The sequence below is a fragment of the Sinocyclocheilus grahami genome, unplaced genomic scaffold (assembly GCF_001515645.1).
Source record: "Sinocyclocheilus grahami isolate Dianchi unplaced genomic scaffold, SAMN03320097.WGS_v1.1 scaffold218.1, whole genome shotgun sequence".
NCBI classification, from domain to species: domain Eukaryota; kingdom Metazoa; phylum Chordata; class Actinopteri; order Cypriniformes; family Cyprinidae; genus Sinocyclocheilus; species Sinocyclocheilus grahami.
In genome coordinates, this window is record NW_015505397.1 from 1,226,489 (window position 1) to 1,241,372 (window position 14,884).

At 39.5% G+C, this 14,884-nt stretch overlaps 4 protein-coding genes across 4 annotated transcripts in view; all 4 read right to left on the bottom strand.

Moving 5' to 3' along the window:
* Window positions 1-343: 343 nt before the first annotated feature.
* On the bottom strand, window positions 344-2,784 carry LOC107596390 (protocadherin alpha-2-like). Its single transcript, XM_016287113.1, has one exon. It carries the CDS (start codon window positions 2,717-2,719, stop codon window positions 344-346), a length of 2,376 nt encoding a protein of 791 aa, XP_016142599.1. The 5' UTR covers window positions 2,720-2,784.
* A 342-nt stretch (window positions 2,785-3,126) lies between these two features.
* LOC107596392 (protocadherin alpha-8-like) lies at window positions 3,127-5,785 on the bottom strand. The gene is made up of 2 exons (XM_016287114.1): window positions 3,297-5,785; window positions 3,127-3,132 (listed from the first exon to the last, which is right to left on the bottom strand). The coding sequence occupies exons 1-2, from the start codon at window positions 5,655-5,657 to the stop codon at window positions 3,127-3,129; spliced, it is 2,367 nt and encodes a 788-aa protein (XP_016142600.1). The 5' UTR covers window positions 5,658-5,785.
* Window positions 5,786-6,901: 1,116 nt separating this feature from the next.
* On the bottom strand, window positions 6,902-9,280 carry LOC107596393 (protocadherin alpha-7-like). Its single transcript, XM_016287115.1, has one exon. It carries the CDS (start codon window positions 9,278-9,280, stop codon window positions 6,902-6,904), a length of 2,379 nt encoding a protein of 792 aa, XP_016142601.1.
* A 365-nt stretch (window positions 9,281-9,645) lies between these two features.
* Window positions 9,646-14,884, bottom strand: part of LOC107596394 (protocadherin alpha-8-like) — a 7,092-nt gene continuing 1,853 nt past the window's right edge. The window contains exons 2-3 of the mRNA XM_016287116.1: window positions 12,556-14,428; window positions 9,646-9,681 (exon numbers count right to left, since the gene is read on the bottom strand). Of these exons, the coding sequence (XP_016142602.1) occupies window positions 9,646-9,681; window positions 12,556-14,428 (1,909 nt within the window). The remainder of the gene's footprint in view (window positions 9,682-12,555; window positions 14,429-14,884) is intronic.

The window sequence follows — 14,884 nt, forward strand, 5'->3', positions numbered from 1 at the left end:
GTGTTGGGGGGGGGGGGGGCGTTTTATTATTCGGCAAAAAATATATTTGCACGTTTCATGTTGCAACAGACAGCTCTTGTCTCAACGACGAATGACATAAAATAATATATATATAAATAAACATGCACACAGACTATGCAACACATAGAGTGTGATTTTGACACCAGGGCTTGTTTAAAAAACTATAAAATAGAATTTATTTTTTAAAACAAAAAAATTAAAGTACCTAACAGTAAGCAACATCTTAAAGTCCAATTTGTGAAAAGCTGTGCAAACCGCCATACTAATTACTGACATTGACATAAATACCAACATAAATACCAAATAAAATACTCTAAAATACTTACGAAAGCCTAAGGAAATTTAAAATTATCCTTACCTCTCCAGAATCTCTCCTCCTGCGATCTGGTATGACTAGAGTATTTCCATTACTGCCCGGGACTAAAGTAGAGCCGATACTCATTCTGGGTCCAACTAACATGTACCGTTTGTCTCCAGATCTGTACTGGATGCTGTGACACATAGTCCCGTCGTAATTTGTGTCCTGTAAATACTTGGGCGAATAGTCTGTCGATTTAGAGCACTGCATTACAATCAAGAAGATGATGCTGATGACAAAAAGCACTGAAACCGAGCCCACAGTGATGATCAAATAAAATGTCACGTTGTTTTCCTCCTCGTCTTTTACTGCGTTTTTCACATCAGAAGCTGCAAAAGCCTCTTTGGGCTCCACAACTTTGACAATCACAGTCGCTGTTGCTGAGAGTGAAACATTCCCATTGTCTTTGACCAGTATGAGCAGTTTATGCTGGGCCTCGTCTGTTTCTGTGAATGAGCGAAGGGTCCTTATCTGTCCTGTATAGCGGTCCAAACTAAAGAGACTGTGGTCACTAACTTCCTGCAGTGAAAATAATAACCAGCCGTTGTATCCTATATCTGCGTCATAGGCTCTGACTTTAGTCACCAAATGACCTGCGTTCACATTACGGGGAATCTCTTCCACACCCTCAGCAGAACCGTTTGCGCTGACTGGATATAAGATCACTGGAACGTTGTCGTTCTGATCCAGAATAAACACGTTCACTGTCACGTTACTGCTCAGAGATGGAGTTCCAGAGTCTGAGGCAAAAACTTGGAAATTAAAAGTGTTGGTGGTTTCAAAATCAAAACTTTTCAGCGCATAAATAATCCCAGTTTCTGAATTGATGTTTAGAAAAGATGTCAAATCACCTTGATTTAGGTTATATCCTATCGCAGCATTTCCGTTTAAGTCTCTGTCAAAGGCAGTAACAGAGAATATAGAAGCACCAGGGACATTGTTTTCAGATAAATAAAGCTCATATGAATTCTGTGGAAACTCTGGTGCGTTATCATTTACATCAGACACCTGTATATATAATATTTTAAAAGAAGACAAAGGTGTCTTTCCTAAGTCAGTGGCTGTTACAGTGATTTCATACCTTGACGTAACTTCTCTATCTAAACGCCCCTTTGTCACTAATGAATACATATTCTCTTTAAATGATGATTTCAGCTCAAATGGCATTTTTTCAGGTAATGTACAAATTACTCTGCCATTGACACCCGAGTCCTTGTCTGAAACGCTGATTAAGGCTATGGCCGTTCCAGGCTTCACATTTTCAGATATAACGTTAGAAAGAGATGTTATCTCAATTTCAGGGGAGTTATCATTAACATCTGTGACTTTAATGCTAAGTTCTGCTTCAGCTATCAGAGGAGGCTGGCCTTTATCAGATGCCTGCACATCTAATTTAAAGACATCCGTTTCCTCAAAGTCTATTTTCCCTTTAACTTGTAATTCGCCTGTGCTCTTGTCAAGCGTAAACAGGTCATGTATTTTTCCTTCTAAATTTTCGCCTAATGAGAACTCGATTTCACCGTTCAGTCCATCATCTAAATCAGTTGCGTTTATTTTAATTACGACAGCGCCCGGAGCTGCATTTTCTAGGATTGTTGCAGTATATGAGTCGCGGCTGAAGACGGGCCGATTGTCATTTGTATCCAGAACAATAACAGTGATGTTAAGAGTCCCTGATTTTGGTGGGTTTCCACCATCTATGGCTGTCAGAATGAGTCTATGTTTGCCTTGCCTTTCTCTGTCCAGCGCTTTCTTTAAAATTAAAAATGGTATTTTTGTGTCATGCCTTTCCCGGACGTCGATATCAAACAGCTCATTCTGACTTAATTTATAGTGTCGAACCGTATTCATTCCCAGATCAGGATCTCTGGCAGTTTGTACTTGAAAACGTGTTCCCAAAAGCGTATGCTCGGCTATTTCAAATTGCTGCTCAGATCTCGGGAAAATGGGTGGATTATCGTTTACATCTGTAATTTCAATTTCTATGTAATGCACCTCTAAGGGGTCTTCAATAACGCATTTCAAACTTATCGAACAAACAGCGTTTCCATCGCATAGCTTCTCCCTGTCGATTCTCTTATTGACATACAGTTCCCCATTGTTCTGATTTACCTGGAAAAGCGCGTCGTCAGGTCCAGAAACAATACGAAACCGACGGTGTGCCAAATTACTGACATCAAGGCTTAAATCCTTTGCAATATTTCCAACAACAGATCCTTCTTTCACTTCCTCTGGGACATTGTATTTTACGTGTGCACTAACCAGATTCCCGACGCACAACAGCAAAGAAAGAGTAATCCACCGGCATGGCAGTATGCTCCATTGTCCTCCGACATCCATCGCAGATAAATATAATTGAATAACTTCAGATTACAGATGCTCTTCTCATGAAACACTGTCTTTTCCTTTTGTAATTTCTGATATCAGGTACATGATCGAAAAAGGAAGTACGATGGAATCATCAGTCACCACTGCTTCAAACGCACGGCTACACTGCTCCGCTTCTCTGCACAAAACAGTGTTCTGTTTCTCATTAAATATGACGCCTGATGGGGTAGGGCTTGTAACAGAACAGTGCCCTAGAGTAACACTGACACCACGTGGAGTGGATTTGTTTTTGACAAAAACACCTACATCAAGAAAATATATTCTGTTGGACCACGGAGATAATATGTATTATCTCTGTATTGGTTCAATTTAACTCTGAAATCCAGCATGACGTGAGCAACAAAAAACAGCCCAAACCTTTAAGTCTAGAAATTGATGAACATGAACAGCCATGCTAAAACAAATGAAAGCATGAAAAGACAACAAAAGCTAAAAAAAGAAGCAGCAAGCCAATAAAATAATATACATTTAAATATAAATGATGAATCCAAATCAAAGACTGCAATTAGATTTAATAAACCATTCTTACCGTTCCAGAATCTCTCCTCCTGCGGTCTGGGATCACTAGAGTATTTCCATTACTGCCCGGGACTATAGTAGAGCCGATACTCATTCTGGGTCCAACTAACATGTACCGTTTGTCTCCAGATCTGTACTGGATGCTGTGACACATAGTCCCGTCGTAATTTGTGTCCTGTAAATACTTGGACGAATAGTCTGTCGATTTAGAGCACTGCATTACAATCAACACGATGATGCTGATGACAAAAAGCACTGAAACCGAGCCCAAAGTGATGATCAAATAAAATGTCACATTGTTTTCCTCCTCGTCTTTTACTGTGTGTTTAACATCAGAAGCAGCAAAAGCCTCTTTGGGCTCCACAACTTTGACAATCACAGTCGCTGTTGCTGAGAGTGAAACGTTCCCATTGTCTTTGACCAGTATGAGCAGTTTATGCTGGGCCTCGTCTGTTTCTGTGAATGAGCGAAGGGTCCTTATCTGTCCTGTATAGCGGTCCAAACTAAAGAGACTGTGGTCACTAACTTCCTGCAGTGAAAATAATAACCAGCCGTTGTATCCTATATCTGCGTCATAGGCTCTGACTTTAGTCACCAAATGACCTGCGTTCACATTACGGGGAATCTCTTCCACACCCTCAGCAGAACCGTTAGCGCTGACTGGATATAAGATCACTGGAACGTTGTCGTTCTGATCCAGAATAAACACGTTCACTGTCACGTTACTGCTCAGAGACGGAGTTCCAGAGTCTGCAGCAACAACATGGAACTGGAACGTTTTTACAGTTTCAAAGTCGAAGCTTTTAAGCGCATTTATATGTCCGTTGTCTGAATTTACATTAAGGAAAGACGACATATGACTTTTTGCTCTATCTTCCCTAATTATTTGATAGGTTATTGCAGCATTTTCATTCAGGTCTTTGTCGAAGGCGCTAACAGAGTATATGGAGGCTCCTGGTGGGTTATTTTCCATCAAGTAAAGTTCTAACGGTTTGTGAAGGAATTCTGGAGCATTATCGTTCACGTCTGATATCTGCACTTTCAATGTTTTGACTGAGGAAAGAGGGGGCTGACCAATATCTGTGGCTGTTATTGTGACATCATATTTTGACACTGCTTCTCTATCTAACTTAGCATTCGTCACAAGAGAGTACATATTTTCTTTAAATGATGACTTCAGCTCAAAAGGCACATTGTCAGATATTTTACAAACAACTTTGCCATTGACGCCCGAATCTTTATCAGTAATACTAACAAGTGAAATAACTGTTCCTGGTTTTGAATCTTCGGGAACTACATCAGACAGTGAGGTAACTTCTATCTCTGGTCCATTATCATTTTCGTCAGTCACTTTAATGATAATTCGACAGTTGCTTGTCTTCGGTGGTTGGCCTTTATCTGACGCCATAACACCGACTCTATAAACATTATTTTTCTCAAAATCCAAATCACCTTTTACCCTAATCTCACCTGTTTGGTCCAAATCAAAGGTGGCGTAAATATGTTTTTCGATATTTTTCAGGAATGCATAAACTATTTCTCCATTCTGACCTTCATCTAAATCAGTGGCGTTCAATTTAATGACAAGAGTACCAACAGGAGCGTTTTCTTGCAATGTGACAGAATAAAACTCTTGGCTGAATTTTGGCCTGTTATCATTATCATCCAGCACCGTGACATTAATAATGATACTCCCTGATCTTGGTGGATTCCCACCATCAACAGCAGTCAGTATTAGACTGTGAGTGACCTGATGCTCCCTGTCAAGCAATTTACGTAATTTCAAGACGGGGACCTTTTTCTCTCCCCCATTTTCGCGAAGCTCAAGTTCAAAATACTCGGTTTGGCTCAGTTTATAAAAACGAACAGAATTTATGCCTGAATCAGGGTCCTTTGCTTCCTGCAATTGAAAGTCCTCACCCGGTAGGGTTGATTCTGCGATTTCTAACAGGACGTCTTTATAAGCAAAATTGGGTGCATGGTCATTTACATCGGTAACTTCTATTTCTACATAATGAATTTCAAGAGGATTTTCAACAACAGTTTTCAGACTTATCAAGCAAGCAACATTTTCAACGCACAGCGCCTCTCTGTCGATATGCTTTTCCACATACAAGATGCCATTGTTCTGATTTACCTGAAAAAGGCCCTCATTTGATCCAGAAACAATACGAAAACGTCTGTCCACCAATGTACTGACATCAAGACCCAAATCCTTTGCAATATTTCCCACAACATATCCTTCTTTTACCTCCTCTGGAATAGTGTATTTTAGCTGCGCTGAAACCCGCTGTCCGAAGCACGGTAGCAAGTAGAAACACAGAGAAATCCACCAGTACTCCCATCTGCGCCTTTGTTTCCCAGCATCCATGCTGAAAACCGTCGTCTGTGGAACAAGTGTAAACTGATTCTCCTCACAGTTACCGCATGGATTTTTTCAAATGATTCGGGGTCGAATATTAAAACATATTTTGCTCGAAAATCACGGAACCAACTCTTGTGTGTATATGCTCCGACTGAAAAAGCAGTCAGTGCGCTCTAGCTTGGGTTTGTGTGATGAAAACTAGATCCCTGCCCCCCCCAAAAAAACGTTTTCTTGTGTAATACTGACATCATGAGGTCCACTACAGCATGTCAAGACTTTAAATATAATTCTATGCACTTAAACTATAATATATTTGATCTTTGTATGATGCATATGGAGAGCAAATATTCGATCCATATACAGATATGGCTTTTTAAATAAACATCAATATATAGCACATAGGCTATGCCTGTTTGACATTTAGCTACAAAATATATAGCCTGATAAACATAAACCGCAAAACCTTACAATCCAATATGTCACAGCAAATTTCAGTACCACTGACATATTTCCGCGCAAGAAGTAGCAAGCAGGTCGTATCATTACTAATTCAAAATAAAAATACAGTTTATTTAATTTTTTATACGTCTCCATACTGCTATGAACTCATGAACTAATTAATTCTGTCACCTATAAGAACAACTTTTGATACGTTTTTCCATAAAATTTAAAATGGTGACACAAAATAAATTAGTTCACGAAATACACAGTCGTGAGCCGAAAAAAACTATATTTTTGTATAAGAACAAATTAGGCAAATGATGATAATACCGTATAATGTGATGCAATTTTTTCCCTATAAGAGCGAATACATGCCATTTGTCACTTGAGCCTCACGCATAAATGTCGCAGAGAGATGGTAAATAAACAGGGCAGATCTTACAAAGCATTATACAAAATGATTAAAAAAAAACACAAACAGATTAGCTCTCCACCACCTCTACATTGTATCACTAAAGTATTTCCATTGATGTCCGAGACAAATTCATGTAAAGAAATCGCCACATACATATTTCCAATAGTTATGCTGGGTCCAACTAACATATAGGCTACCATTTGCTGTGACACAGAGTCCTACTGAAACAAATAAACATCATTCTTAATATTGTATTAATGATGAGAAGAGAAAATAGTTTTATTAGACAATATACAGCAGATTCGCACAGCAAAAGACAATACCTGTCACAAATCTACCTTAAAAACAGCCCAAACAACGTCAAAAGACAAATTTAAATCAAACAGTGCAACAATCATGAATAATCCATTCTTACCTCTCCAGAATCTCTCCTCCTGCGGTCTGGGATCACTAGAGTATTTCCATTACTGCCCGGGACTATAGTAGAGCCGATACTCATTCTGGGTCCAACTAACATGTACCGTTTGTCTCCAGATCTGTACTGGATGCTGTGACACATAGTCCCGTCGTAATTTGTGTCCTGTAAATACTTGGACGAATAGTCTGTCGATTTAGAGCACTGCATTACAATCAACACGATGATGCTGATGACAAAAAGCACTGAAACCGAGCCCAAAGTGATGATCAAATAAAATGTCACGTTGTTTTCCTCCTCGTCTTTTACTGCGTTTTGCACATCAGAAGCAGCAAAAGCCTCTTTGGGCTCCACAACTTTGACAATCACAGTCGCTGTTGCTGAGAGTGAAACGTTCCCATTGTCTTTGACCAGTATGAGCAGTTTATGCTGGGCCTCGTCTGTTTCTGTGAATGAGCGAAGGGTCCTTATCTGTCCTGTATAGCGGTCCAAACTAAAGAGACTGTGGTCACTAACTTCCTGCAGTGAAAATAATAACCAGCCGTTGTATCCTATATCTGCGTCATAGGCTCTGACTTTAGTCACCAAATGACCTGCGTTCACATTACGGGGAATCTCTTCCACACCCTCAGCAGAACCGTTAGCGCTGACTGGATATAAGATCACTGGAACGTTGTCGTTCTGATCCAGAATAAACACGTTCACTGTCACGTTACTGCTCAGAGATGGAGTTCCAGAGTCTGTAGCGAGCGCGTAAAATTGAAAGGTTTTGAAAGTCTCAAAATCAAAACTTTTAAGTGCATAAATTGCGCCTGTTTCAGAATTAATATTTAGAAAAGATGTAATGTCCCTTTGTGTCCCATTTCCTTTAATAATCTGATATGAAATCACAGAGTTTTCATTTAGGTCTTTGTCAAAAGCACTCAGCGTGAGAATGGGCGCGCCTGCAGCGTTGTTTTCAATTATATATAATTCGATGGGATTTAGGCTAAATTTAGGCGGGTTGTCATTAACATCTGACACCTGCACGCTCAGAGTTTTATATGAGGACAGTGGAGGCTGACCTAAGTCGCTCGCTGTTATTGTAATGTCATAATGTGATACAGTTTCACGGTCCAGGCTCCCTTTAGTCACTAACGAGTACATGTTTTCTTGAACTGATTGTTTTAATTCAAATGGAACGTTTTCTGAGAGAGAGCACATAACTTTTCCATTAACACCAGTGTCTCTGTCAGTAACACTAATGAGTGAGATTACAGTACCAGGCTTGGAGTCTTCAGACACCATTTTCGACAGTGACGTTACATCGATCTCGGGTGTGTTATCGTTTGTGTCTAAAATTTTGATGACAACTCTACAATCTGTCTTCATAGGGGGCTGGCCATTATCAGATGCTTGAACATCAAGTTTGTAAATGGATTTCTCCTCAAAGTCTACATCGCCTTTCACGCGAATGTCACCTGTCAGTTTATCCAAACTAAATATTTCATACACCTTTGGGTTCTGATCGCTGCCAAACGCGTAGGTAACCTCTCCATTTGAGCCATGATCTGCATCACTTGCTTGAACCTGTATGACTAGCGTTCCAACTTGTATATTTTCTTTTAAATTTGTTGAATATATATCTTGGCTAAAAACAGGTCTGTTGTCATTGTTATCAAGAACAACAACTGTAACATTTAGAGTTCCTGATCTTTGTGGATTTCCTCCATCAACTGCTGTTAAAACTAAATGATATTCATCATTGATCTCACGGTCAAGAGATTTTTGTAAAATTAAAAATGGCAGTTTATCTTCTCCCTGATCTCTGACTTCCAGATCAAAGTGTTCATTTTGGGTTAATTTGTATGTACGAATAGAATTTACCCCTGCATCCGGGTCACGCGCGGCTTTAAGCTGAAAACGCATCCCTCCAGCAGTCGATTCTGAAATCTCCAATCGTTTCTCGTGTTCACTAAAACTGGGCGAATTGTCATTTACATCGGTCACCTCCACTGCAATATAATGTATTTCAAGAGGATTTTCTACAACAATCTTCAGATTTATGAAGCATGCGCTATGACTATCACACAGCGCCTCTCGGTTGATTTTCTTATGAACGTGCAAGACGCCGTTCTGATTTACCTGAAAAAAATCATCATTGGATCCAGATACAATACGGAACCGCCTGTCCGCCAAAGCACCGACATCTAGGCCCAAATCCTTCGCAATATTTCCAACGACGGTTCCATCTTTTACCTCCTCTGGAATAGAGTATCTTATCTGAGCTGAAACATGCTCTCCGAAGTACAGCAGAAAAGAGAAACACAAAGCGATCCACCAGCACTCCCATCTGCTCCTTTGTCCTTCGTGTTCCATCATGATTCAAACGCTTATCAAAAAACAAATTATTGTTGCTCTTGTGATTTCTTCATGAGCGAAATCTCCGAGATGTTATAAAATGTCAATTTTTTTTTCAAACAATTCACTATAATCCACGCAGACAACAAGGTATCCTAGGTTTCAATAACAACAGAATTGCGCTTTTTGTGGAAAGGAACAACGGTGTGACGTCTCGAAGAGGAGGGACAGTATTTAAAAAGGTTTCCTTGTATAATACTGACACCATGAGGCTAACTGAGAATATATCCGATCATAAAGAAATTCAGGGATAGGAAACATTAGAATCCACCTGTCAATGCATGTATCAGACTTCACTCGCTTTAACGCAAATCATAATACAACTAACCAGGGCTGCGTTTCTCAAAAGCATCGTAAGCCTAAGTAGATCGTAAAAACGATCGTACGACTGATTTTAGTATAACTGTCTGTTTCCTAAAAGCATCGTAACTTAAGTTGCACTTGAAAATCATCCCAGATCTACGAGTGCTCTGGAGTAATCGTAAAGCCCCCGAAGTGCATCTTAAGAAGACAAGTTATGAGGTCACCTGCAGGACAACCGGCATCAGTTTCACCTGCCATCTCCCTGCACCAACCATCTCCTAGTACTCCAAACAACCCTCTCAGGCCTCAGCCTCCATCTTCAGTTGTCCAGACCGCAGCCACAACACCTCAGCAGTTTGAGAATGTCTGTGGTTGTAGCCTAGTCAGTGCAGCTGGAGACATATCTTGACAGACATTAGACAATGTCTTAAAGAGGCCAATAAGAGGAACAAAAAATTTCAACAGCAGCTCATTGACTCAAATCAATAAAACCATGTTGATTCAAAGTTTTTGATGGCCATGTGTTTGTTGAACCACCCAAGGCTTAAGGCCCTATGAAATACTATAAGAGTACTTATGAGTTCTTCCAAGTGTTTCTGAAGTGAATGACTAATGGTTGATATATATATTTTCAAACATAAACATGTAAGTTTAGATATTATTAATATATAAAGTGTATACATTAAGGGTGATAGTAGCACACATTTTTTTTTACTTGATTTAGCCAATACATTTATATAGGTACAGACAAAAAAAAAGTGTATTGCAGACATGTTTTATCAGCACTGTTCTTTGTATACATATTTATGTATATTTAAATTTTTTAATTTTCTTTCCTTTTCGTTTTAATTATTTCATTTTTAAATTCATTTAAACAATAAAAGAGTAATAAAGAGAAGTACAATCAAAATCTTATATGCACTTGAATAAAGTTAAAGGTGCAATCTGCCGATTGTCCTGCAGGTAACCTCATAACTGTCTTCTTACAATGCACTTCGGGCTTTACGATTACTACAGAGCACTCGTAGATGAGCGTGTATTAAGAAATGCATTAAGAAAGTGATATCAAAAGGATCAAATCCATACACGCAAGAAGACGAGCTCAGAACGCAATGCGTTAAATTGTACGTTGTGTTCATATGCTGGCCATCTGCTTGCCTTGTAGTACATTATATTAATTAACTGTATATCGAATTACCTTTTACATTAAGCCATATTAAGTGTTTATGATTTTCTACGGGAGGAAAACGCCACGGATTTGCGGGTCTTGTCTTTTTCTCCTACACGTGACTTGCAGTAGGCCTACCCTGTACGTCAGGGTTCCTCAATTCGTTTTCGCCGAGGGCCGAATTCTGCCAACAATACCAAGCCAAGGGCCACTGACACGTGTCGCGCAGCATCCAAGACAGCATCACTGATGATTATAACGAGTTCTTGTATTTTTTTTGCAACGCGCCGCGCCGCTCGCGTCCGGTGTAGACACGATGTAAGTTAATGTAGCTTTCTGATGCTGCGTTTGAATTTTCATGCCACATTATTTGAAATTAGCAAGGCCAAACTTTTTTTGTACCTGCTGTACGTTATGGTACTAATTTAGTTTTAATCATTTAACCAGCACAGCGTCTCGTCTCCATTGGCAACACGCACCATTTGTGTCGATTGCAAGTGACTTAGGTAGCAGGTGGCGATTGCAAATTACATTGTAATTTTGTTTATTTATCCTTGTCTTCACCACCTAGCTACTGTTGTAAAATTAAATTAAATTAAAAAAAGATTTCAAGTGACGTCACTTGTGGAAGCGCAAGCGTCTGAGAGTTAGGGTGACCATACGGGCCATTTTTACTGGACGCGTCCTTGCCAGGATTTCTATATTGCCTAAAATATCCAGGTTTGGGCTGTTTGCACTGTGCAGATCGATCGTTGTATGACATTCACGAGAGCTATAGAGAGCAGAGCAGACGGCTCCTTATGCTTTCGAATCGCTCTCGCGGTACTTTGGTGTCATTCAATGATCGGTGCGCAGCAACGCTTCAAGTCGAACGAACGAACAAACACGTGCGCGTATTTGCATCGCTTTGCTAGTTCTCTGTAGATCTCACCTTCTCACGCGCCACGATTGGTCGATTATATACAATGCCTGCATGTTATTGGTCAAACTACTTTGGATGTTTTAGGCAATATAACAATCCTGGCCAGGACGTGTCCTGTATGAACGGCACATATGGCCACTCTACTGAGAGTGCAAGTGCATATCTGCAATGCAAACATTCTGAGAGATTCAATAAAAATAAATAAATAAAATATATATTTTTTAAATTGCAAGTGACGTCACTTGCGGAAGCGCAGGTGTCTGAGAGTACAAGTGCATGTCTGCAGCCAAAGTGTTGCAACTCTTAAATTGCATTATAGCCATTTTGGCCTTATGTTCAGATTTTCACAACAATGGATAAACGTATTTGCGCTCAGCTGAATGTGGTTTTACTGCTGATGTGGTTTTAAATAATGATGCCAGTGGTTTATGCCATGATTTATTTTTTTATTTTTTTACTTTTTCTTAAATATACAACAGATGCTAAATATTACATTTGTTTTTCCATTTTCAAATCATGTTTTAAACTGGAACAGGTCCATTTGTAACCAAGCTCATATTCACATTCAGTTCCATGAACCACAAATTATTTCTAAAAAAAATCTTCAACCACTCTGGTCACAGTGTCATTTATTTTAATACCTTCTGGTTTTCCATCACTGCTAAAATAGCAGTTTATGTTCTTGAGAAGAAAAAAAGTTATATTGTGAGACGAAACGTTATCAGGGAAGCAGTTCGTGAGAATGCATGGATTCGAATTTCAGCACCAAGGACAGCTCTTCGAAAGGCGTACACACACGTGCAAACATATCAAAATAGTATTATTGAAGATGAATCTTACCTCTCCAGAATCTCTCATCCTGCGATCTGGGATCACTAGAGTATTTCCATTACTGACTATAGTAGAGCCGACACTCATTCTGGGTCCAACTAACATGTACCGTTTGTCTCCAGATCTGTACTGGATGCTGTGACACATAGTCCCGTCGTAATTTGTGTCCTGTAAATACTTGGATGAATAGTCTGTCGATTTAGAGCACTGCATTACAATCAACACGATGATGCTGATGACAAAAAGCACTGAAACCGAGCCCAAAGTGATGATCAAATAAAATGTCGCGTTGTTTTCCTCCTCGTCTTTTACTGCGTTTTTCACATCAGTAGCTGCAAAAGCCTCTTTGGCCACAACAAAGAATTTAAATGTTTTTAAAGACTCAAAGTCAAAGCTCCTCAGTGAGTAAACGGTACCATTAGCCTCGTTAATACTGACGAAAGATGTCATGCTTTGGTCTGAATTCATTCGATCAATTGAATACGATACACGTGCGTTTTCACCTTCATCTATATCAACTGCACTTAATGAGAAAACGGCAATTCCTGGTTTGTTGTTTTCAGCCACGTAGAATGTATATGGGCTTTGAGCAAATGTGGGGCTGTTGTCGTTAACATCAGTGACATCGACGTGAATGGATATTGTTGATGTTAACGACGGAGTTCCTAAATCTTTGGCTGTTATAGTGATATCATAAGACGATTTCGATTCTTTGTCAATGTATTCTTTAGTTACCAAAGAATAAAAGTTTCCATCAGGCGACGGCTTGAGGTCAAAAGGAATATCCTTAGGCAGAGAGAAAACCATCTTTCCGTTCATACCTGAATCCAGGTCTGTAACTCCCATCAAAGCCACTACAGTCCCAGGAGGCGCATCCTCCGAAATGTGGCTGGACACTGACGTGACGTCAATCTCAGGCCGGTTGTCGTTGACATCCTCAACAATTACAAGCACATTACACTGTGTTGACAAAGACACGGTCCCCTTATCCGCAGCCAGTATCTTTAGCTCATAAACCTGCCTTTCCTCAAAATTTAGCCCACTTTTTATCTTTAATTCCCCCGTCAAACTATCCAAATCAAAAACCTCAGATGCTCCGTTCCTGAACTTGTTCCGTAAAGAGTATTCAATTTCTCCATTCAGTCCTTCATCTGAATCCGAAGCATTAACGCGCAGCAGAAATGTACCTTCAGGGGCATTTTCTTTTACTGTTACTGTGTATTTTTGCTTATCACAAACTGGGGCATTATCATTGATGTCCGACACAACAATAGTAATATTTACAGTAGCTGATTTCTGTGGCTTGCCACCGTCCGTCGCAGTTAATGTTAGGTTATGTCTTGCGATTTTCTCTCTGTCAAGAGGTTTTTGTAAAATGAGAACAGGAATCTTACCTTCGTCTCCCATGTCTTCCGTTTCTAAACGAAAATAAAGATTTTGGCTCAGTTTATATGATTGCAAGTCGTTTGAGCCTATATCCGGGTCGTGCGCAGTTTCTAACTGAAATCGTGCCCCTGTCATTGCAGATTCAAGTATTTCCAATTTATGGTTTTCGTCTAAAAAACTCGGTGGATTGTCATTGACATCGATAATGTCAACTGATATCTGGTGCATTTCGAGTGGGTTTTCTATCACTGCTTTGAGATGAATAAGACATGGGTTGGTTTTAGCACACTGCTCTTCTCTGTCTATTCTCTGGTTCACAAACAAAGCGCCGTCTTCATGATTTATCCGAAAGAGCTCTTGCTTTGTCCCCGTAACGATACGTAAATTCCTGTTTTCCAGTAAAGCCGGGTCAATCCCTAAATCCTTTGCAATGTTCCCCACAATGACTCCAGTTTTTGATTCTTCTCGAAGGGAATAATTTATCTGGGTAGCATTTCTTCCGGAATTGAACAGCAAACATATCAGATAAAAAATCTTGCTCATCCATATTATTTTATTTTCTCTTGCCATGCTTCCTCTGAACACCAATGAAAATAGTTTTAAGCAAATGCGGTCAACTCATGTATGCTATTCCAAATGACAAATTAACAGACAGATCTAAAATCGTCGTGGTTGTTCATTGTTCAAAGCCAGAGTGATGTCTGATACGCCAGCCCATGAAGTGAACCTGCTCAACAGGACAGTTAGCGATGATTAGTATTGTAGCGCCACTCACAGCGATTTTGCAGAACTGCAACTTCCATCTTCTAGTGATGTTTATGAGTACCAACAACAACAACAACAATAATAATGATACTAATACCAATACTACTACTACTACTACTACTAATAATAATAATAATAATAATAATTATTATTATTATTATTATTATTAGTAGTAGTAGTAGTAGTA